At 40.6% G+C, this 25,970-nt stretch overlaps 1 protein-coding gene across 4 annotated transcripts in view; it reads left to right on the top strand.

The window, feature by feature from the left end:
* Nucleotides 1-25,970, top strand: part of glra1 (glycine receptor, alpha 1) — a 129,230-nt gene that overhangs the window by 72,961 nt on the left and 30,299 nt on the right. For all 4 annotated transcript variants that reach the window (XM_047584658.1, XM_047584659.1, XM_047584657.1 and 1 more), the window contains 4 exons: nt 5,809-5,876; nt 14,666-14,889; nt 19,505-19,587; nt 20,084-20,221. In XM_047584658.1, coding sequence (XP_047440614.1) covers nt 5,809-5,876; nt 14,666-14,889; nt 19,505-19,587; nt 20,084-20,221 — 513 coding nt within the window. The remainder of the gene's footprint in view (nt 1-5,808; nt 5,877-14,665; nt 14,890-19,504; nt 19,588-20,083; nt 20,222-25,970) is intronic.

Genomic DNA, 25,970 nt, shown 5'->3' with positions numbered 1-25,970 from the left:
ACATCGTCATGTCTGTGTGCGTTTGCAGCTCACAGCGTTTTAAACACACGCGATGAGGCGAATCTAAGTACGTGGCTACAGTATCCCGTCCTCCCTGACCCTTAATGAGCTTCTGTCTTCTTTTTCTGCTGCATCCCCGTCTTCTGTCTTTATTGAAAACCTATAAAACAAACTGTCTTCTTCACTGGATGGTTATTAAATGAGTGGTGGAGGGAAGGAAGGAGGGAGAGCAGCAGAAAGAGGAGGTTTTCAGCGGGTATTAGCTTCTCCTCCTCCTCCTCCTCCTCCTTTTTTTTCTTCTTCTTTGCGTCATTGCGCTGTGAGACACGTCCAGGGAAGACAAATTACGACGTCCCTCCTCCCTCCTGCCACGGAGCGAGCGAACGAGGGATCTTTGAAGGAGGGATTGTGAACAAAGCCGGGATGCGGAGGAAATGTGTCAGAGGACTTGAGTTAGGCCTGAAAAGCCGTTTTGAGAGAAAACAACGGTGATAATGTAAGAGCAGCTGGTTTAGGGATAAACCCACTGATGCACTCTGACAAATCAGAGCTTCTTCTCGGGGACGGGTTTGTCCAGCAGGAGCGATTATTCACCAGGAGTCTGTGCAGCTTCGAGTGTTTATTCCTCCTCCACCTTACGTGTTTATACATATTACAGAGAAAAGGAGGAAAATGTGTCAATAAGTCATGAATATTAAATAATTTGATTTGTAACATGAAAGCTGCAGAGTTAAATCCAGGGCTTGAATTAAGCCGATACCTTTGCCAAGATAAAACTAATTGTGCTTTACATTAAAGTACATACATAGAAAAACAGGGATTATCATAAAGAGGAATGTGTTTTTGAACGTAAACTACTAAAATCTTCCTACAAATTAAATAGTTTTGCACCTGTTTCAGCTTTACATCACTGGTAAATATGATAAATCAGTATTATTGGGACTCTGGTGTTCGATCAGATCATTCGTGTTTCTCCCCGTTCGGTTTTAATAACCAGATTTGCCAAAAGGTTTGAGTAAAATACATTCAATTGATGTCTTTTAAAAGGAATCTCAGTTATTTTAAAGAGAGCAGTGTTAAACATACAGCACCTGAAAAATGTAAATTCTACTCTCAGCAGCTGAAATACAAAAATAAAATAAAGAATAAACTAATGACTTATTGGTAGGAGGAACAGAAAAACATGGACAGAACAAGTTAAAACTTGCACTGACGGATGTGCAAACATTTCGTGAGTTTAAAATGTCGCATTTATTATTGATTTTTGTAAATTACAGCACAACACAGGAAACGTCTTATTTACAGGAAAATATTCTGAGATGTAGCACAAAAGAAACTAAGCAGGGTCTGAGTTTTCTCCTTTCCTATTATTATTATTATTATTTTATTGAATTGTGACAATGCGCATTAATCAACCAAGACCAAGAACCCAGAGAGTGTGTGCATCAGATTAACAGAACCATTGAGACTATGTGAGCACATGTCTGGTTTATTTCTGACCAGTGTTTGAGATTTGCTTTAAAAACTACATAGTTGTCGCTGTTTCTGATGTGTGGTGGTAAAGATGCAATAAGTCGTTTTCATTGGTAAAAGTCATTATAGGATTCAACCACTAATTAATTAAATAAATAATTAACTAATTAATTAAACTTGCTATTTTTGCTAACTTTGATTCCTCAAGAACAAAACCACTTTGAAGTTTCTGTCACAAAAGTCAGAATCCCTACGGGACCACTACACTATATACAAATCATCGTGATGTCACAACTCTGTTTTTCAAAGCGTCAAATAGTTAAAACGAAATTTTAGTGTTTTACTTTGGTCCAAGTCCCGCCCACTGACATTGGAAGGGGTGGAGCTTATGACCTACAGTGCAGCCTCCAGTCACCAGGGGGAGCTCTACTGGCTTTGGCTTCACTTTAAAGGAGCAGTCATGGCGTTTATTTTTCTTACAAACCGTGCATGAACATAATAAAACCCAGATGTGGTCTAGACCTTTCACATAAATGAACCCAGACTCTGACAGTTTCTTTAAATCAGACCAAACTTAACTTCTCGTGCAGCCAGTTTCATTCGCTGGAAGCAAACGTGATTGATCGTAATATCTTGTTTGTTTCTTTTTTTCTTCCATCTTCTTCATGCTGTGTGTAATCTATTGTTTGTTCTAATTGGATGCTGTACATGTAAGTCACGCAGGGAGCCGTCACCTCCGGGCAGCTTTAATGATTTTTCTACTCTGTGGTTTAACCACAGTTGTGTGTTTCTCTATGTGTGTGTGTGTGTGTGTGTGAATGATATTTCTCCCCAGTGGCCTCCAGCAGTCCTCAGACTGTGACGGGGGGGAGAGTAATTGGCCATCAAAAATAATCCAGACCCCTTCCTTCATTCGCAGCTCGCCGCCGGCCTGTGGAATTAGACGCCGAGTTTAGCCAGGGACACTAAACACAAACTCTGTGGTGTGTGTGATTGCGTGGAATAGTTTGACCTCGAGTCGCATCAACATGTGAGAATGCGAAGCTGATTGAAAATCTCGTAATCCATCACAGTTTTAAGAGCCCCTGCGTGTAGCATTGAGGATCGGATTAAATATAACGGGATTACAGGACTCAGATTACACTAATGTCTCAGAGATGTGTTCGGCCACGATTATAGTAATTATTTCACACACAAAGACCATGATAACACTTTGTCTACAGGTTTTAGTATCTGCTTACAGTCCAGCATTACTTCTAATTAGCAAACGAATGCTTCTTTACTAATAAATAAAAAAGTAGTGAATACATATGATGATGAAAACAGTTCATTAAGTAGAAAATCAAGCTTTTAATATTATTATTGTAAAGATTTCTGCTGAGGAATAAAACAAAGACGTGTTTAAAAGCGAGAACGTTTAATGTTTAACCCTTTATGGAGCGAGGAACCATATCTGGTAACTTTATTAGGAACCATGAAGAAGAAGAAGTGCCCTAATGTTGTATAATGTGATGATGTTTTATCAGCTCTGAGGTTCTAATGCTCTAAATACATGTTTACATTTGTTTAAGGACGAGGAACCAGATATGGGAAATTCATTCATTTGGAATTTCTCCACGAAAATTAAAAAGTAAAGAAATCTTCTTATTTCCTTCAGTGAGTCTAAGGTTGAAGTTTAGAATTTCCAAGTATTTCAATGAGAGCATTATAAAGGGAACATTCAAGGATTATTAACATCCACCCTGTGTTCACACCTGCTGTTCAAATGCATCTTCACATTCGTCCCTGGCCAATACCTGACCTGATCTCAGTTTCTCTGTGTGCAAATAAACATAATTTATGTCACAGTATAATAATAATATATATTTTTTTTATGCCACAAAGAAAAGTAAAAACCAGAATGTGCATTAAAATCCTAAGAACTACGAATAAAACTGTTTCTAGAAATACAGGACTTTTTACACCACTACGCTTTTTGACAGCTTTAGTTGTTCTGCAGATCAGGCCGTATGCAAATTACAGATGCAAGACATCAAAATGCACAACCACACTTGTCATCCATCAGTTCTTGAGCAGGAGCAAAGCAAAAAAAACAATATCACATCCAAAATCACCAAAATACAGATTTGCACAGGAATCACTGGACCTTTGTGCAGAGATTTGGTTTCTGACCTGGTTTTATTTTACACATTTACACCGATTTGCACATAATTAACCTCCTGAGACCCAAGCTTCTGCTTGTTATGCATGTTTAATTTCTCCAAGGTATTTGGGATTATTAGGACCTAAGAAGAAGAAAAACTAAGCATCATCTTTGCAGAGGAAGTAGTTTTTAGAAAAAACTATATTTGGACATGGGGATTATTTCACTATAAGAAAGAAGCAGAATTGCAAACAATGAAATCATCCTCAAATGAATATTTGACGCTGTAGCTCGTTTCTATTGATAGAATTTGTTAAATTTGAGCGTCATATCAAACTAGAAAAGTTAATAATCATAAATAAACCATCTAAATGAAACAGAATAAGCTTAATATCCACATACGAGGACGCAGGGTCTCAGGAGGTTAAGATCAAAAACAAGTTTGAAAGTTAATACAAATTACTAGATGTCCTCGAGTTAAAAGAGACAAGTAGAGAAACACAGCATCCGACGCTCTGTACACGTATTTTAAAGCTTGATTCCATCACTCTTATCTAAATGTCAATAAACGTATTATATAAAATCTCTGCACCTTTCTTTAAATGTCAATAAGCTCTCCTCAGCTGGTTCAGTCCAGCCTTTGATCGTACTTTCCCCGTGTGATGTGCAGCCTCACGACTCGAGGCATTAGAGAAATTGGGGGGTTATTCACTCTTAAAGTCAATATCACGTCCGGTCTGCCCGAAAGCTCGACCGTCTTTTTTTGGCCGACCTCCACGCGCCGCGACTCCGTTCCCGCCGACAAGCAATCACATTTGTGTTTGTACAACGTGGTAATACAGTGAATCAATGGAGGCCTGATAGCTGCTCACCTCACCTTGACTGGAAACGTCCAGGAGTGAGAGACGACTGCTCCGCTCGCTGTCGTCTCCTTCGCAGTGACACCGTTGTGTTTATTGACACCAGCTTTTTAAGTCTCAGAGGGATGTGAGATAGATTTTCTCATTTGTAGTTTTCTTAAGTTGTAATTAGATGTTTACACGTTCTTCTTCTTCTCTCAGTTACTAGTAAAGCGCTGACGTCATGAAGCTGCTGGAGCATTTGAGTCCAGAGCAGAAACTCGTTTATTCAAAGACGAGACAGTTTATTTCCTCCAGTTCAGTTCAGATCAGGAACCTTGTGAACACTGTTTAGGTCCGATTAAAGGTTTGAGTCGCACAATTTTAACAGAGAGTTGGATTTCACAGTGCAATCGAGACAAAGTTCTTGCCAACAGTTTCCAGATTGGTCATAATTTTGCAGTAAAAACAATGGATTTCAGGAAATAATCAAATTGAAAATGGAGCATCAGCAGCTCTTCTGTGATTCATGTCTGTCTATGAGCAACATGTTCAGGTTCATCAAGCATCTATGTGATGAAAACAACGTGTCTATATAGGATCAGTATAAATACTGAGGAGCTGGTTTGGGCCTGTGGATAAACGAGCTCCTCCATGTCTAGAATGACACCAGTCGGGCTGTGACCGTCCTCTCTAACCGGGCCCATCTCGGTTCCAGTGTTCCTGAACAAAGTGTGATTGTTGTGTTCAAATATGCACAGTTGTTCATGTGCATATTTGTTTGGAACAATTTAGATTTCAAGCTAGTTTCAACGGACTCAGTTTGTACCAATGTCCAACAAACTGACTGTTTATACTATGGACAAACCCATCGTGATGTCGAAAATGAAGCCCAAAGTGGGCGGAGCCTTTAGTCGCCATGTTGGATACTCCAAATATGGACAAAAGGGGGTTGTGTCGGACATTGAGACCCGCCCACAAAAACTCTACGCTGCCTGTTACATCGTTGTGACTCTTCTGTCCATCAGCACATTAAGCTCCGCCCCAAGAACTTTGATTGGTCCATCAGATGTTTGCAGGAGCAGAATCTGTCCCCAACAGAGAGACTCAACACCAACTTTCCACCTTGTAGCTTTAAAACTGAACTTGCTTTTACATTGACAGTACATTAAACTCTTTATGTTTAATATGAAACGTTGCTGTGATGAAGCCAGCCTGTATTTTTTGATGCGTTTGTTTTGTTGTTACAGGCCGACGGTTTCACTCACTCTGGTTTTATTTCACAGCTTTATTTCTGCTGATTTTAGTTCCTTTTCTAACTTCTCCATCTCCTTTCCTGTCCCCTCTCTCTAGGGCCGCCTGTAAACGTAACCTGCAACATTTTTATCAACAGTTTTGGGTCCATCGCCGAGACAACAATGGTAAGTTTAATTATATTCTCAGTAATAACAGCTCTTTTTTTTAATTATTCTTTTTTGTTGTGGCTTGTGTTTGGATGTGGATGGTTAAGCGACTAATGGGAGCTGGCACATCCCAGACGCTGTTCCTTTTCAGCTCGGGTAATTTTTGCCTTTTTAAAAAATGCTCTTAATTGAAACGACGGCCGCGGCTGATAGTCGGCGCGACGCAAAGTTTCATTTTTATTTTCCTTTTTAAAAAATTAAAAGCCTCCTGCCCTCTGAGTGTTTAGAAATCCCTCCGCCTCATTGAGCCTGTCTTCCATTTGAAACACTTCATTTGAAAGAGCTGCCATTTTGCATAACAACGCAGCGGCTGCGACAACGACGCGCCTGTTTGTGAGCGGAAATTTACGCTCAGTCATTACACAGAAAATCCATTAGGGTTTAATAGAAGCGAAGCATCAGCCTTCACAGAGCAGCGAGGCTCAGAGCAGATCCACTGAACCTCAGTGTTTGTGTCTGCACCCAATGTGACAACGGGGGTGATCTCAGCGTTCACGGCCCCCGTGAATCCTGCAAAGAACGGGCCACGCTCAGCCCTCTAACCTCCCTTAAAAAAAATAAATAAATTAAAAAAAAAAAGATGCATGAATCATTTCTTCCTCCACTAAAAGCATTGAGTCTGTCAGCTGTGTAAACCCTGCGCAGGGCCCTCAGGCGCCGCCGAGGACACCGAGGTCATGTCCTCAGTGGTGGACGTGGACACGAGCTGGGTTTTAAAAATGTCAGCTGGAGTTTGCATCGTAGAAATACACAGGAAATCTGTACATTATTTAATTATTTAAATGATTCAGCCAAATCATGTGGCTAAATCACGATATGTATCACGATACTTGAGTCACGATACGATACATTATTGCGATATTATGATATTGCAGTATTCTATATAGTTCACTTCTATAGTTGTATATAAGTACATCAGATGACAGTGATAATGCATCAGAATCAAAAATCAGTATTAATACAAATTATTTCCAAATTATTGCTCTTACAGAAAAAGTGGTGGTGGAGGTTTGGAAATCGTTCGAGATCGGCCCAAAACATGACTCATATTACTTTCAAAACCAATATTGGATCGGAGGAAGTATCGTAATATATCCCCATATCGATACTTTTTCCCACCACTACCACTAAGGATGGATATCACTCAGGTTTTATCTGATACCAGTGACAAACCGGTACTTTTGAAACGTTGCCGGTGCTGAAAGAATGAAAACATTCACACAACATTTTCTACTGTTTGAGAGGAATTAACGCAGTAGATTGACTAAGGACGGACTAGTTTACTATTATAAAACAGGTTTGCATGGCTCCGTGTTAACATGAAATCTGGGGACATTTATAGTTCGAGGATTAGGGAAAAACAAAAAAATGTCATCAAGATAAAATGAAGAAACAGTGACAATTGTGTTTTCATTTATTTTCACATATTTATTCATATTTAAACATATTTAAACTTCTGTGTCTGTTATGTCACAGTCACATGATGTGAGTTTTAGAATAATGAATATTGAAAAGGGTCTGGTCTGAAACAGTGTCTCATGATGTAATCAAATACACCAGTATGTCGACATATTAATATTTTAATATTCTAGTATTCAGTCTGAACTGCCCAGTCCTATAAGGCGTCTATCTCCACTCGTCTTCTCCTCCAGTCACAGAAAGGGTTTGATTTGTGTTTCCCTCCCTCCATTACTGACGTTCTCAACACTAATGTGTTACATTACTACGATAAAGACCAATGTAATCTGATTACAGTAACGCTTCCTATTCCCAACCTCGAGCCGTAAATCCCCAAAACTTAAAAAAAACAAAAAAAACTCCTTGTTTCCCAAAAATCTGCTCCTCCCTGTGATGCCAGTTTAACTGGATTTGTTCCTCACAGAGATAATAGATAGGAGGCTCGCGCTCACGCTGCCGGCGCCGGCGCCCGGTGATAGATGGAGGAGGAAGAATGGTGCAGTGCTTGTTCAAGTCCCGGCGGTACACGGCTTTATTCCCGTCTCAGCTCATTCCTCTTTTTTCACCTCCTCTCCGTCTTCTGTGCACTCGCAGCGACCGCTTCATTCCTCAGTCTGTGCGGACGCAGCCAACATGTTCACGCTAACCTTGAGAATCAGGCCTCGTTTTACTCAGAAACGTTCAGTCAGGAACGTTCTGGAGGTCACTGCTCTGTAACCTGTAATACTTGTTCATATGCTAATTCTGTAAAGGTTTTCATTACTTATCTTATTGTATCTTTCTTTTTACTTGCGTTTTTTTACTTGCAACTAAGCTGCTGGTCAAGTCATTTCCCTCTCGGATCATTGAAGTTTCAGCAGGTTTCTTATTGACCAGTTCTTCAGTGGATTTAAAGACAAAGAAAATCTTCTATTGAGTGAATTATGTCATAAACGTGATAAAAATTTGTTGTTATCACTCAAACATCATTCAATTTTAGTGCATATAGCAAAAACTGCCATAAAGTCCATTTATTTTTCTAAACATTATATGCATTTAGATATTTCACCAACAATTATATCTAATAATTGGTTTAAATGTTACAAATGAAGCATTAACTGACCCCAGAAAATAGTTAATTTACTTATTTTTAATTAATGACTCAGATCACGACCTTCACAGTGTCACATGTAGCTTTAATAGTAAAGGAGGAGGCAAACAGGATTTACTAGATATGTAATCTAATCATATACATGTGTAGTTTCAAAGTAAAATTTACTTCAAAGGAGTAAAAAACAAAAAAAAAAAAACATGGATTTTAGATTAAATAATCTGAATAAATAAAGCCTCCATCTCACCATTAACCTAGGTTAACCTGGTTAAATCTTATGTTTATCAATTTACAGTTTAATATCTAAACTAGGAACACAAGTCTTAGTTTATTTAGTTATTTTATTTTATGAAGAGAACATATGCGTTGTTTTGCAAAGTTTACACGACCTCAGAGAAATAAAAAGTGATTCTCTGTAATTAGAAGTAAGAAAATATAATTTGTAGTTTTTATCTTAATATATGTTTTTTTAAATATGCATTCATTGCATAGTTTGAAGTTAAATTCCACCTCAGCGTGTGTGTTTTAGTCTGAGAAGTAATCAAAGTTTGTGAAATAGGTTTTATTTTATTTCTGTCATTAGATAAACAAATGTTTTCGTGATTAATTGCATAATACAGAAGCCCTAAGGGCCAAACGTTCATACATATTATTTCCTCTGTTTTCCTGTGATAACGAGTTCATTTCCTCTGTTTTCTCAAGTTATTTATCTCGTTATCTCTGGAAAACAAAGCTCTGTTTTCTGAAGATCTCCAGAAATGTACTCGTTATTTAGCAAACACAAAACAAACATCTCACCTCACAGTAAACCTGTTACACTAGGCTCTTATTTTACTACATTATAGTGTTAATGAAATCCATCAGTCAGCATTTAATTAAATATATCGAGATCTGGGGAAAACAAAACTTTTTTCCCCCAAAGACAATGAGATAAATAACTTGTTGAGGCCGTTTCTGTTCGGGGCTGAGGTCATAATAACAGAACATGCATTAATGAGTTAATTGTTAACTTTACCTTTAATTTATCTAAAAACTCTTCCAGTGCAGGTTTAACAGCATCGTTTATCTGGAACAAACCAATTCACTGTTTTAAAGGTCAAAGCTGGTAAAACTCATGGACGTTGTTGAACTGCAAACAACACAAATAATTTATAAGGTCAAAAATAATTCATCACCACCTACGAACCGAAACCCTTTCAGAGATGGAACTTTTTCTGAGAGCAAGTTTGAATTTTAAAATTCCCAGGTCACGCACAAGAATTAAAAGCTTTGGTGGTTTCATGGTGGAGTGGATTACAGATAGATGTAAAATTAAAAAATATATATAAAAATATAATACTCAGTAGATGTATGGAAGAAACAGGAAGTATCACATTAAATTAAGAATCACTCCCTCACCTTGTTGGTTGTTTTGTGTTTTTTTGGATTTCCTGATTTCCTTTTGTAAAATATGGAAGCATTTAAGTTAAATAACTCTTTTTCGAACATATTTCATGTTTCTTTCTTCTATTTTTCATTTATTCATCCTTTTCTTTTGAACGTATTCGTGATAAACAAAGCTCAAACTGTAAATCCACCCGGTGATCTGGAGCTGAACTTTACTCGCTGGATGTTAAATGGACTCGACGTGTCACAGAGACGCTGCTTTGACTCATCTTCCTCCTCCTCCTCCTCCTCCTCCTCCTCCTCCTCCTCCTCGTGCAGCGTCGTCTGAACAGAACAGATGTGTCGCCATAATGTTCGAGCCTCCGTAACCTCCTTCCTCCTCTTCCTACCTGAGCAGCGTCCAGGGAGCGACAGGATGTTGTGACAGGCGTGGAATCAGGATACGGCTGCTCCTGCTTCTCTGGTTATTGCTGCTGCTGCTGCTGTTGTTGTTGTTGTTGGAGGAAGAAGAAGAAGAAGAGGAGGAGGAGGATGAGTGCGGTCGCTCATGCGTGGTTTACAGCCTGAGTTTAATACAGGCTGAAATGAGTGCGGTATTGTGTAAGTACAGCACTTCCCGTGTTAATGGTTTCATAGCCGCATGGTGAAGGTTGACGGTAATTTCAGGACAGCACTTAGCAGCAAAGAGCCGCGAGTCACGTTCTTAGATAGAAGTGTTAAATATTTGAGCGTCCTCAGTTTCAGAAACGTCTCTAATGCTGAAATATTTCCTGGAATTATTCATTTTTAAATGACTCTCCAGTAAATACTTGAATCACTAAATGCTTGAACGTACAGTCAGACCTGCAGGGCAGAGTTCATTCACAGACGCCACGTAGAGTCACGGTCAGAGGAAATTATACATGCAAATCTGAAATTTTCACTAAATTAATTAAAAGGAAAGTAAACGAAAATTAAAAATACAGATTAGATCCGCTCATTACCTGGAAACCTTTTTAAAGGTGGGTAACATTACGTGATGCACGATATGAAGCAAAAAGGATCGAATGCAAATCAGAGGATGATATTTTTCACTTGAGGATTTAACAAATTCAACTAAAATTAGATTTGTTGTGTTGAAAAACTGAAGTGCAACAGGTTGTTTTTTTATCTTCAATGAACCAGGAAGTAGTCTCGTCCATGGTGAAATCTGGTCCAGGTCTAAATAAACCTGGTTCTTCTCCAGATTCACAAGACAAACGCTCAGAGGCGGCCCCATGAAAATAATCAGAAAATAATCAATCAGATTTTTATTTTCATGTAAAGAAATTGGAGGGGGGCCCCAGAGATGCTGGTATTGGTCCATATCAATGACAATGATGGAACCCTATAGACACTAATGGGGCCCCGTTCTTGTTGCTAGTGGGGATGCTGACATTCAGTCGGTAATCAATGACACAACCTGAAACCCCCCAGAGTGTCATGAAACAGCCGTGGTGACGTCACATTTTTCTGAGAACAACAGTCAGTGTCGCTTCATAGCAGCGAGAACAGAAAGAGGCTGGAGACATGCACGGCCCCGTGGGTAATGTAGTTTACGTGTGAACAGACAGGAGAGGGTGTGGATTCTTCGTGAGAGCTCCTGGTGCAACAGGAAACGTCGCAGCGTGATCTGAAATCAAACTGTGCGTTGCGCTGACACAGAGAGGGAGCGATGTGATCGTATTTCGTTCCTCTAAAGGTCAAGTTCATTTGTTTCATGTGAGATATCGTCTGTGATAAACAGTGAAGTAAACAGAGGCCGGTTGCTGTGTGACTGTAGATCTGCAGCACCGTGGCTGCACCGCGTCCCCCAACATGCATTTCTGCTCCGCCACGCACCTTAATGATGAACGCTGCCCAGCTCCCGATCCGGAGAATAATTGACAATTAAGGAGATGGAGGACGGAGCTAAATGCCACCAACACGCTGAATATAGACACCGGGGGAAAAAAAAGAAAAGGAGACGACACTCTGAACACACAGAACAGCTCCAGCTGCCTGTCAACACACCTGAACGACGAGAAATTATTAAACACAGACAAACCGAGTTCTAGTTCTGATCTTTGAAAAGCTGAAGGAGAAGAGACGCCTCTGATTCTGACTGTTTGCTGTTGTCGAGTCTTTCACGTCAAAACTGTAGTTAGCTTGTCACTTAGAGAAAGGAATAGAGAATATTTGTTTTCGTACACTTAATAGAGTATATCAGTCAGCCACAACATTATGACCACTGACAGGAGAAGTGAATAACATTTAAACCATCTTGTGGCGATTCAGTGCTATGATGGGAAACTTTTGGACCTGGTGTTCATTCATGTGGATGTTACTTAGACATGTAGCACCCACCTAGACCAGACCAGACCAGACCAGACCCCCCATAGTAATGACACTCATTGATGAATCACCACGAGGGAGACCTAGGCAATACTAGGTCATAATGATATGCCAGATCAGCACCTGCGCTTTAACATGAAATAAATAGTTACTTTCAAGTTACAAACTCTGCTCTTTCTCTTTCCACCTGATGAGCGTTTTCTGCACATAAATAAAAAGAAAAGAAATGAATCCATCCCTTCTCCAGACGTCTCTACCTCTTGTCCGTCCTTCCCTCTGCATGTCTTCCCGCTCTATCCCTCCATCGCCCGGTGTCCGACCACAGAGACGACCTTCAGCTTATCCACATCCATCTATCTGCCTCTTCTGTATGTGCGTCTATTTCTGGCAACTCCCTTTTCTGCAGCACATTTAAAACAAATCTTTATCAATCAAACACGAGACCTCCCAGAGACAAGTGGAAAAATAAGCATGAAGAAGAAGAAGAAGAAGAAGCTGTTTATAGTCTTCCAGAGCCGGGTGGAGATCTGAGAGATCACTTTTGCTTACGGGCGAGGAAACGATCTGTGATTCAGCTCAAGGCTACAACTCACCACGATCAGTGAAAGTCAAATGACATATGGATGAAGACCCATAACCACCTGCTCGTCCGGCCGTGAAATCCTGCCCATCACTCCGCGGCTACGTCCGCTGGTATCTGTCGATCCGATCCTCCGTGTGGAGTTACAGCGTCTTGAGTCAGCAGCGCACTGACCCTTGACGGACCCTTTATTTCCTCACTTTCCTTCATCTTTTTACATCTTTCTGTTCAAGGTGTTTCGGGGGGATTTATGCTCTGTAACTTCTGCTGCTTTGTCGTAATTTAATTTCTCTGTCGAATCAATTTTCCCTCCAACCGGCCTTGTCTGCTTCAGAGAGTCTCCGGACCTCCAGAGAGAAGTGCTGCTGTAGTCGTAGGTGGAGGAGGGTGGAGGTGACGGGTGGGAACCGTTCATACGTTCATGTCTGATTGATTCACGTTCAAAGAAGCACAACGAGCTCCTGCTCTTTTGTTTCTGCCGACTCTGGATGTGGAAATGCAGAAATGCAAGATCCAAGCGCTTAAATTAGTTGTGAATTAAGATGTTTCCTCATTTTTTCTGGACTCTGACCTTTCAGTTGAGTAATGCAGCAGATTTCCACTGCAGAGACATCACATTTGTTTCACATTTCTCTTTTTTTTCCTACCACTGCAAGACTCTGGAGAAGCCAGTAGTGATGTGTGATACCGCAGATTTCCTTTCTGATCCGATACTGATAAAATTAAGGCTGGTATCGGCGATACTGATGTGATACCGATTCTACCTAATGTGTCTGGTAAACGTAAAAAAGTATTTTAAATCACAGCTTCATAGAGAACACAACACTTACCTTCAATAAAGTATCGAAAGTATCGATATTTTGATTTTGATTGTCTCCACTTCCTCCCATTGGTCAAACTGACTCTAGTACTTAAGGGATACGGCGCTTGTTGTCTATCGTCATGATGTCACATTCTGTTTTTTATAGCGTCAAATAATATATAAGTTTCACAGAAAAATTGTCACTTGATCAAACATGAGCGTTATATCAACTAGATAAAATGAGAGAAACCATCTCTGGAAAAACTATTATTTGATGTGTACTTTAATGGTTTAGTTTGGCCTCCAGCCACCAGGGGGAGCTCTACTTGCTTTGGCTTCACTTTAGAGGAGCTGTCAATGGTTTCAACTGATACGGAGAAAAAAAAAATACCTCTCCCCGTGATTGGACTGTCCTCAAACCACTGTCAATAAATATCAAACACTGTGTATAAATATAAATAAAAACATGTCACCACTTCCTCACATTGACCAAACTGATGCTATTTATTCAGGTGCTGCTCTACCTCCACCAGTTACATGGAAATGTTGGATTATACACTGAACTTGTTCATTTATTCTCATCCAACGGGATCGCTTTATGGAGCGGTTGGCATGGCAACTGGTGGAAGCTATTATATCACATCCTGTTTCTATGGCATCAACTAATGAGCTAAAATGAAACTCATCCAAAAAATTGACACTTGAACATGAATCAACATTATATTAATTACCAAAAAACGACAGACATTTTAGTGTTTTATTTCGGCCCAAGTCCCGCCCACTAACATGGAGGGGGCGGGGCTTATGAACTGTTCTGCAGCCAGACTCCAGGGGGAGCTCTCCTAGCTTTGTTGGGTTGTCCAGGTTGATGAGCTATGAAACACAACGGCATACTTGTTTGAGTAAATACACATTAATTCATTAAGTGATGAAGATTTGGGTGAAACAAACATCTCCGCTTCATTTGAAGTCACATTTTGAAGTCTTCACTCACACCTTGACTCAGACTGGGACTAGAAAGAATGTCCTTCCTCCTTCTAACATCTCCTCCATCCTCCGTCCCTTCTGTCCCCCCCCAGGACTACAGAGTGAACATCTTCCTGAGGCAGCAGTGGAACGACCCCCGGCTCGCCTACAGTGAGTATCCCGACGACTCGCTGGATCTCGACCCCTCCATGTTGGACTCCATCTGGAAGCCCGACTTGTTTTTCGCCAACGAGAAGGGAGCAAACTTCCATGAGGTCACCACGGACAACAAGCTGCTGCGCATCTCTAAAAACGGCAACGTGCTCTACAGCATACGGTGAGTGTGAAGTTTCGTCTTCTAGCAGCGGCGTTTTCATTTGGTTTGTTAGATACATGCACATTTTAACATTGTGCAGAGTAAACAAAATGAGTTTGTTACAGCTGATTTTTAAGTCGCCAGTTATTTCAGTTATTCGAGCCGATGTTAGTTTGATAAGAATGAAAATATTCCGACACCCTTGAGTTTCAGAAGATGCAGCTTATGCCAGAGTCATGTTAATCAGAATGTGTATTCAGTTTGTTTCTCAGTCTGGTGAATGTTATTTAACTGTTGATCATTACTTAAATTTTTGCACTTTTATTCCAAATGTCCTGCTGTGTTATGGAAAAAAACATTTTAACTTGCTATCCTTGGCGTAGCTGGATTTTACTAACCGGCCTCTTAGTTAATTAAACCCAGCTGGCCTTCAACAGTCGGCCCAGCACCACTGCTTTCACACTTCGTTGTAGTTGTTCCAAAACCAGGAGCATTTATCCCTTAGGTCGGTAAAGAATGTTTTAGAAACTTTCTGAGAATAAAAATACCTGGAATTTGTTTGAGGAACATAACATTAGGACCACCTTGCTAATATTGTAGGTCTGACTTGTGTTGTCTCGTCAGAGAATGGACATGGGCCATCATGAGGACACGTTTAGACAAATACATACAATGTACATTTAGGCCGACAATCAGGATGGATCCGGATTTTTTTGGTGACTAGAACCTTTTTGAATCCAGGTCCGGGGGTGAAAAAGACAAATACGGAGCCTGTGCAGTTTCTTTCTTTTATTTGTGTAGATGCCTGATACGAACGTGATGATGTCATCACCGCTCGCCTCTAAAGCAACATTGGATACTGCAGCTTCACCTCTACAACTGTAATCCGGACTGTATGTTTGTGTAGTCCTGTTGTAAGTCCTGTTGTAGTCCAGTTTGTAAACACTGTGACATTATTTGAGGGGCGGGGCTTAACTGGAGGCAAAACATCTCAAACACCATGGCCTGTAAACAGCAGTTAGCTAGTGGGACGAAGTCTGGTCTGTCTTTATCAAGTGAAGCCTCTCCTGTCTGATCTGACAGGAGGTTGTTGGGGGGGGGGGGCTTTTTCATTGCTATGGGATGTAAGGTGTCTGGTCTGGTCTAGGTGGGTGCTACATGTCTAAGTAACATCCACATGAATGGATTCCAGATCCAAAGGTTTCCCAGCAGAACAGTGAATTATCACTGGATGGTGTAAATGTTATTTATTCCTTCTCTCTGAGGTCAAAGCGTCGTTAGCTTCCGTCACATCCAATCATTTAGAAAAGTGCGATAAAGAAAAGTTTCCAGCTGCAGATGGAGGACATGGTTTATAGTGGTTCCTCTGAAACAATCATTTTTAAAAGAAGACGGAGGATAAAAAGTGACTTTCCCGCCTTGACTTCCTCTTTATTGCATCACAGGGACCTTCATCCTCTGCTTTAGAGTTCTATCTTATTGCATCAAAGTTGGAGGTTTTTATTTCCTCCTGAGCTCTACTTCCTCGTTCTTTTTTTTTTTTTCGCTCTGTATCTTGGAGACATCCTGTTCAAGGCTCTTAGAGTTATAGCCTCCTTCAGCCTCCTCCTCCTCCTCCTCCTCCTCCTCCTCTTCTGAGCTTTTATTGCGTCCGCTCAGGGGCGAATGAAAGGAAAAAAAAAAGAAGAGAAGAAGAAGTGAGGCCTGTTGGTATTCCAGCCGCGAGTCTGATCCGTTATCAAACCCCGCTTTCACCTTCATGTCCAGCCGGAGCAGCAGTGAGATTGGCCCTTTATAAATATCGTCAGAAAAGAGATGAACCCCGCGCTCTTCCTCCGCCGCTGCCATTTTTTAACTTGACAACGCGAGAATGAACCCCCCCGTTGATCAGCTTGATCTCAGAGGCGACGAGACGGCTCAGGATATTAAACCGTCCCGAGGAGAGGGGGGAAGAAAGTGGGCGTTGTAAATGTTGTTTTTATGTTTATCGCTCAGCTCTGAGATGAGGCTGAACTTTAGGAGATTGGACGACCAGATTCATGTGTAATCCAATCTGCTGCTGCTGCTGCTGAGGCACTTCAGACAGGAGTAAAGGACTCGATCTGAAGAGATGGAGATAGAGCAGCAGGTGCTCTGTGAAAGGAAATATTGAAGCATAACGAACAGGTTTATGACACGGCTCTTGGCCTTCATTAAGGAACAGACTGCAAACTAGATTTTAAATAATGTATGAGTTGCAGAAGAGAGGAATGTTCAACAAAGGTCATGGTTAACAACAAGAGAATAAAAAGAACTATAAAAAGAACATGCAACGTACAAAAGTGTGCGTATGCATTAGAAATAAGGAAAGAAGTTGTAAGTGTAAGAACTATATAAAAGCACAAACTGTATTCTCTAAAAATCACCTAATAGAAGATGATGTCCTCATTCATAGCCCGTCTGGAAATAAGCTTTTAAAATTAGAATTAGAATTAGAAAACCTTTATTTGTCCCACAATGGGAAAATTGCAGTTTGCAACAGTTTGCAACTGCGGAAAAATAACCAGAGTAAAGAATAGACTGTGTAAGAGATAAATAATAAGATAAAAAAATTGAATAGAATAAAGAAAAGGATATTGAATTGTAACAAAAAGTGTTGAATTGCAAAGAGAGAAAAGAGAAAAAACAAACTTCACCCTTTTTACAGATAAAATTTACAATATCTGTCAAAATTAGATTTTTATTGAAATTTCTTGCAACAGATGTTTAAACTGCATTTTGCACTTTGGAGGGTTATTTTAACTCAGAAACTACATTTATAATTATATTCAAATATAATATTTTCTTGAAAATAAAGATTGAAATTCTAATTCTTCTGTGCTTATGGACACCATACAACATCAGTTGTGTGAGTTATGAACGAATGAATCCATAAACAAAGCCTCAAACAAAAACTCATCTTCAGTCTGTTTCACATAATCGGTCCTCAACAAGTTTCACCCTCATTCACACCGTGAGATTAGAGCCTCTGTCTGATAATGGACCCGTTAGAGAACAGCAGTAGTTTAAGATCCAGTTTCCCGTCAAGGCGAACAAACGAGTCCAAGCTCTCACCAAACTGTTAAAAAAGAACAAAGGAAATTGAATAAAACATATCTGGGACGATACTAATCCAAGCAAGGTTAGGAGACAAAAGACTAATTAAAAAATGGATGGAAACAGGAAATAAACGGATCAACTTGTCTTTGAAAACGTGGTTAAATGTGATAATTAGAAGTGATTTGATAGAAGAAGCAGACGTCCTGAAATGGTGCTGTTATGATCTTAATTTTGCCCCAAATAAGATGGATCCGAGTTATAGTTGATGTGTTCATATTTGGCCTCATATTGTAGTTGCATGGTCTTATTAACAGAGACTTCTTTAGATTTCTTCAGATACGCCATCGCTTAAACAGTCAGAAAATCAAAAAAATGACAATCAGCATAAATATCCATCACATTTAAAGATTAAATCTGAATTACTCTCACTGAACAGCTGGAATATTTGAGTTTATCGCTCTAGAAGCTAAACAAAAATCATAACAGGACCTCCAGCCGTGAACAAGTCCAGGTCAGCGTTTGTGTGTTGAGGTGTCACTGTGCAGCAGCAGCAGCAGACAGAAAAAAACATGTTAAAAAACGGTGAAAGCTGAACTTCTCTGTGAGAAACTGGGACATCTGTGAGCGTAGAACACACATTCAGCATCCTGTCAGGGATGTGAAACAATGTGCAGACGCGGCAAAGTTTATCTGGTACGTGTGTGTGTGTGTGTGTGTGTGTGTGTGTGTGTGTGTGTGTGTGTGTGTGTGTGTGTGTGTGTGTGTGTGTGTGTGTGTGTGTGTGTGTGTGTGTGTGTCCGGCTCATCACCACGGATCTGGAGAAGTGTTTTTATTTTTAGGTCTTAACCCGCTTCAACGCAGCATTTAGGAATATTACCCTGTTCATTAAAGACGTTATAGCAGGTCACAACTGACCACATGTACTTCGTTGCCACAGTTACTACTACGTTTTTCCTTTATGTAACAGAAATGAGTGAAGTGGAACATGTGGTGGTGATATTACTTTGGATTAAGATTAAGAACCTTTTTATGTGTCCCATTATGGGGAAATTGTGGGACAAGACTAAAAAGTGTAGGATATAAGATAAATAATAAAATAAAATAGTATAATAATATTTTTTTTCCTTGACTTTTACTTATATTTAAATATATTTTACTAGATTTGTACTATTATTTTATTTAATTTTTTTTCTTTATTTTTTTATTCTTACTTGTGGTTCTTAGAGCAAACTAACAGATGTTCTTCCTGTATTTATGTTCTTCTTTTTTTTTTGATTTAAATCATTAAGTGGTTTTATTGATCAAATGAGTTGATGCAATTGTTCCAGTTAATCTGATTTAATCTCATCAAAACAAATCTGTATCGGTTCCAGTTTCACTCTATTCTGGATCATTTAAATTCCTTCAGAGAAACTGATTCATCTCATGGTTATCTGGCCCTGGCGCTGGTCCAGGTCCAGGTCCAGGTCCAGGTCCAGGTCCAGGTCCTGGTTCTGGTCCTGGCCCTTGTAGTTGGAGTAGACCTGATGAAGTGTTCCTCTCTGTGTGGTCTTGCAGGATAACGCTGGTCTTGGCCTGTCCCATGGATCTGAAGAACTTCCCCATGGACGTACAGACCTGCATCATGCAGCTGGAGAGCTGTGAGTATCTGAGACCAACCAGGAGCCAGGAAACTCCTCCTCCTCGTCCTCCTCCTCCTCCTCCTCCTCCTCCTCCTCCTCCTCCTCCTCCTCCTACTCCTCCTCCTTCTCCTCCTCCTCTTCCTACTCCTCCTCATCTTCTTCCTCCTCATCTTCTTCCTCTTCCTCTTTGTCTTATTCTTATTCACTCCTCTTCCTCTTCCTGCCTCCGGTCTCTTTTAGTCATGATGAACTGTCCGTGGTCCTGAAACCATTAGAAACATTAGAATAAAGTTTATTGGTGTGCAGAGATCAGATGTCAGGTGTTGACTGAGGACACATAACAGATAGATGAAGATGGACAGATGTGATTGAATCTCCCTGGATGCATTTTAAACCTATGAGATGTGAGGCGTAAACAGAAATGATTTAAATTAGACTAGAAGAGGTTGGTCTAAAAAGGAGGAAATGAACCCACCCCGTCATGAAATGAGACTCATTCTGCTCCCCCCTCCAGTCGGCTACACCATGAACGACCTCATATTCGAGTGGGACGAGAAGGGAGCGGTGCAGGTGGCCGACGGCCTGACGCTACCTCAGTTCATACTGAAGGAGGAGAAGGACCTGCGCTACTGCACCAAACACTACAACACAGGTGAGCCGCCTCCATTCGGAGACTTTGTTTCACGTATTTTGTTGAAGCGCTTCAACAAAACTGCTCCAGTTCTGACCACTTGTACATTTTCCCTTCAGCCTCTATATTTATTTATAACATTCATATATTTTTCACATCTGCTGCCGTTTCCCATCAATCTGCTGCGCATATTCTCTCAATTGCTCCTGTTCTCTCTGATAAAAACAGAGAAGATGGAGGAATGAAAGACAAGTAAGAGGTGAGGAAACACGAGAACCGAGTCTAAGAATTAGACGTGTGTCTGTGAAATTTATTTAAGGACAATATTACCTCAATTCTTTGGGAGCTTGTCAGAACGGGAGGCCTGGAGAGGAAAATGTTTTATTATTATTATTATTGTTGTTGTGAATGTGTGAAATATGGAAATAGCTAAATAGAAATACACATTTCCCCAAAGCTCAGAGGAAGAAGCTGCAGAGTCTGTTTCACTAGTTTGATCATCGGATTGAACGGAAAATGGAGAAAAACAATATTTTGACACTTCATCAAAACGTGGCTGTTGTATTTTTGGTTTCATATTAGAAGTAACACGTTTTCTGCATGAGTGGAAGAATCTGTGCGTATGTTACTGAGTATGTAGCATTTTTAGAGTGAATATCTGTTCAGGATGACATCGTACCATCACCACAAACTGAATAAACTAAATCCTGCAAAGCGCTAAAATAATAATGCACAAGATGAATTTAACTTATAATAAAACTACACGCTTAAAATAATTCAGTTACCGTGAGCGACTCACAATACTGGATGATCGACATCGGGTTCTTCTTCAGGCTTCAGCTACAGTCTGGACCTTTTGTCTCCCCCTTCTGGTAGCGAGAGTTATTACATGAATACCAGGATGAACATCTGCGATCTACAGAATTACGTCAAAAACATATTGCATTACTCATTACTTCTTACTGTAATTTCAAAGTAATTAGATACATTATAATATAACTGTCTGTCAACTGTTAAGCATTACATTACTTATAAGTTACTTTCACCAAAAATAACTGGAAATATGGATTTTCATTCAGTGTAGCTCATTTCCACGTCCAGTAGAAGGTGATGTAATGGAATAATGACTAAGCTAGGCTAACGCTAACAGCAGCATGGCGCAGTACATAGTGTGATACAGTAAATTTAGGTGTATTCATATTGAAATCAGTATTTCAATAGAAGCTACTACTGCGCTAAATGTTTCCTTAAATTATTTGTGCTGCAGAAATCTTTTGGTTAAGTGAACTTTAATGTTCTTCGTCTTCGTTTTCTATGATGAACTGAAAATAATGAGCATATGTTCATCTGGTGAATGTAGAGTCGGACTCATCTTCCCCCCAATCAGCTGTTCTCTAGCACTAACAGAAATGCTAATCTGCTAATCTCAAATCTGTGTAAAAACACACAACTTAATTAATTTAATTGATTTCGGGTTTAAAATCCATTGACATTTGCACTGCGTAAAATATTTTTTTGTAATACCTTATATTACCGTGTTACAGTGAAAAGTAATGCATTACAGTACTTGCATTACTTTTGTAATGCGTTAACTCCCAACGCTGCCAGCGAGCTCCGCTAATCCATGCACGCCTCCGCTGCTGATGACTTTCATCTCCACTCTGTAATTTATCTCTTATCTCTGAGTTTCTTTTTTTATCTGAATCAGTAACTGTTCTCGGATGTTTCCTAGATTCTTTTTCATTCCTCTTAGTTTCCTGCTGTCTCCTCTGCTCTAGACAAAAACCTCCCAAAGCACAAGATCGATGTTTTGTTTTGTACTTAACCCTCCCAGACTGGGTAGTGTAGTCTAGTCTATCATAGAAAATAAATAAAAGAATTCAGTCAAACATTAGGAAACATGCACCAACGATCTGCTGCAACACAAGTAGAGCGTCTGCTGATCGTTCTAATCTCTCCTCTGAACACCGAGTCTCTTTTATCATCTGAGAATCAGTAACTTTCCTTGGATCTTTGGAGATTTCTTTTTCATTCCTCCTGTGTTTCCAGATACAGTTGATCTGACACTGAACATATTATGTTGTCTAATGCTGCTGTAGATTGGTTTCTGTAGAAAACAATTCATTCTAAGCTTAGAAACCATCCAGCAGTCAACCAGTGTTTTTTAAGTCTGGTTGCAGAGCGGAAACCTGATTCCCAGATACAACCTCTGTCTTCCAACAAAAGTTATGCAGTTTCATTCACTCAGAATCTAAATGTGCTCTTTGGTTGTAGGAAGTCGCATCAGAAAAAGTCCTTTTTGATGACACTAAACTAAAGTCTGTCCTAAAACATCCAGAGGGAGCTGATGAAGTGAGACCAGTCTGAGTGAAACATGAACACAGAGTTTTGTTTTTATCTAAGAACCTTGAACTTTCCTTGGAAGCTTCTTTGATTCTTTTACATTCCTCAGGATATGAATCCAAAATAATAATAAGTTTTCTCCATCTCTGCCTCAGATGATGGTTTCCAGCCCAAAAGATGATTTAAACCCAAATAAAACCACATAAAAGCATCAGAATGATGTCCTGTTTAGTCTAGCCACTCAGATTAGTACAGATATTCACATTTGGCAACTACGAAGCCATTTCATGACATTTGTTGATCCCTTTTGTTCCTGTTTTTATCTTATAATAAGTGCTCCGTGTCTTCATACTCCACTCGCTCCACGGTCGCTCCTCTTTCCAGATCTGGCTCCTAATCTTTGCTGATTGACATAAAATGCATCATTACCGCTGCAGCAGTGTGACACTGGAACCAGATTTAAAACGCTGATATATTCAAGTATCTGGCGCTAATCATGTCTCTGGGGTCTCGTTTGGCAGAAGCTCGAACGTAGCAGACGTTTTGTTTGTTGTCCTGCTTCTTCACCTGAAGACTAAACGCTCGCTGCTGCTCCTCTGGTGTAGTTACGACATAGTTAAGACATTTATTTACATGTACCCTGTGGCTTTAGAGAACATCAGAGTCATCTGTGGAGGCCTGGCTGCTGCCCCGGATTAGTTTCCCATCGAGACGCCGGCACATGAAAGTAAAAACAAATCAAAATCTGAAGGAAACACATTTCTACAAAAATGACAGGTCCGGAGAAAATCCATTTCCAAAGCGCCATGCCACTGCTCCGAGTGTGTGTGTGTGTGTGTGTGTGTGTGTGTGTGTGTGTGTGTGTGTGTGTGTGTGTGTGTGTGTGTGTGTGTGTGTGTGTGCAGCCGGCTGATTAGTTCAGATTCAGAGGCATCACTCACCGAGAGCTTGACGTCGGCTGTCGCCACTGAGGAGATGAACGATCCACCTCCAGACGAAAAGCCTTGACACCGCTCAGCACCATCACACACACACACACACACACACACACACACACACACACACACACACACACACACACACACACACACGGAGCAACATCCTCAGCCGCACAAACAATGAAGTGATAATCCACAGTTTTGTTGAGTTACCTTTTCAGTTTTAACAAACCACCCGGTGCATTTAAGGTGAAACTCGATCAGAACTCAGGAGGCAACTCCCACATTCAAAGCACACGAGCCTCATTTCATGCACATCTCCCACACATGGCAACAGGAGCAGGAACCAAACTGTACAATAATCATAGCGCACAGAAAGATCATGACACAAAACAAGTCCCAGGAGGTGGAGATACGGACCAAAGACTCAGAAGATGCTGCCTCAGCCCAACTCTATCAGACTCCATCAGACTCTATCAGACTCTACCAGACTCTATCAGACTCAATCAGACTCTACCAGACTCCATCAGACTCTACCAGACTCTATCAGACTCTACCAGACTCTACCAGACTCTACCAGACTCTATCGAACTCCACCAGACTCTATCGGACTCTACCAGACTCTACCAGACTCTATCGGACTCTACCAGACTCTACCGGACTCTACCAGACTCTATCGAACTCTACCGGACTCTACCAGACTCTACCAGACTCTATCGAACTCCACCAGACTCTATCGACCTCCATCAGACTCTATCGGACTCTACCGGACTCTACCAGACTCTACCGGACTCTACCGGACTCTATCGAACTCTACCGGACTCTACCAGACTCTACCGGACTCTACCGGACTCTATCGGACTCTACCGGACTCTACCGGACTCTACCGGACTCTACCGGACTCTACCGGACTCTATCAGCAATTAGTCCGACCACAATAACACAAACCTGGAGCCAATTTCACCCCAGAAAGATGCAACTAGAGGATGTTCCCAGATACAACGGGTGAAGATTTTCCAGCAGAAGTTGCCCTTCATCAGTTTACTCTCTGGTTGTATGAGGTCACATCAGAAAAAGTCCTTTTTGGTGACACTAAACTAAAGTCTGTCCTAAAACATCCAGGGGGAGCTGTGGATGTGAGACCAGTCTGAGTGAAACATGTTACTGCACTTTGCACCAGGAGCTAATACGAGCAAACACAACATTACGTTCGTCCAGAGGAGACGAAACAAAGACGTGTGAAACTTTCAGAATGTTACAGTGGCACAAATATATGGAAACAGACGTTTAAAATCCTCCTGTTCCTTTTTAAGTTGTGGATTATTATTATTGAAGGATTGATCTGAATTCAGTTTAAACACGACGGACTGGAGGAGGCTGCTGATTGGTTCGGGACAGACGCGGAGCAGGTTTATCGAGTTCTTCTGACGCTCAGATTAAATGTAACCAAAGCAACTAAACAGCTGAAAGAGGATAAAACGGACCATGTGTTCCCGAGTCTTCTCCTCATCCAAGCAGACACGATTTCTTCAAGGGCGACTCCCTCTTTTCTGTCTTCTCTTTCCCGATACTTCCCGTCTCCAGCCCATTACTCTGCGGCCGTGCATTTGTGTGAATGTGTGTGTGTGTGTGTGTGTGTTAGTGTGCGTTCGCCTCGCTGCGTCCCAATCAAGCATTAAGAGGGAATTAAGGTGTCGTTTTCCTCAGATTTATTAGCTGCCGTCTATTGTGTCTCCAAGAGAGAAGGAGCTATTTCCCTTCCACTTCACCACTGACTGTTTTTATTTCGTTTTACCCTCCCCATCACACACACACAGAGATAAAGCCCTGTTTGAAATACTAATTGTGTTTTCTGCTGCATTGCAGAGCACTTTTGTTCCCGGCTCACATGTTTGTGGTGCGTTCAGGACTCATGAGTTGTTGGTTGTTGCTTCGGTCTCCACTTCAGCCTCTATGATCTGATTCTGTTTTTATCTGGTTTATAGATGAAACTGTTCTGATAACACGCAGTTTGGATTTCATTATGAGCCGTGTCTCAAACGATCACCAGAACATTATGACCACTGACAGTAGAAGTAAATAATATTTAAACCATTTAAATCAACATTTAGAAGAAAAAACAAACTTCTTGATGTGGGGTGTTGTCAGGTTCGAGCAGTCAACTGAGTTCATCCACCAATGGGATGAGAGTAACATATCGTCCCCTCTCTAAGCTAACATCACTAGCCAATCAGAAGAAGGGTTTTGGGATGTTTGGTTGAGATCCAGCTGCAATTGATGCCGCATTTAAGACAACTTGGGAAAAAATGAGTTGTCAAACTCAGAAATTTGGAATTTCTTCCAAAATAAATTAAAAAAAAAACAGCTGCTGCACATATTTTAATGTTCATCAAACGGTGACAAAATACCAAACTTATTTTTTCTCCTTTGACCAATAACCTGTAACGTCAACTTTATGAAATTGGAAACCTGAATTTTCCGAGTGCATC

This window comes from Mugil cephalus, chromosome 5, assembly GCF_022458985.1.
Source record: "Mugil cephalus isolate CIBA_MC_2020 chromosome 5, CIBA_Mcephalus_1.1, whole genome shotgun sequence".
NCBI lineage: Eukaryota > Metazoa > Chordata > Actinopteri > Mugiliformes > Mugilidae > Mugil > Mugil cephalus.
The sequence above is the reverse complement of the archived record's forward strand: the minus strand, read 5'-3'. Positions and strand labels throughout refer to the sequence as shown.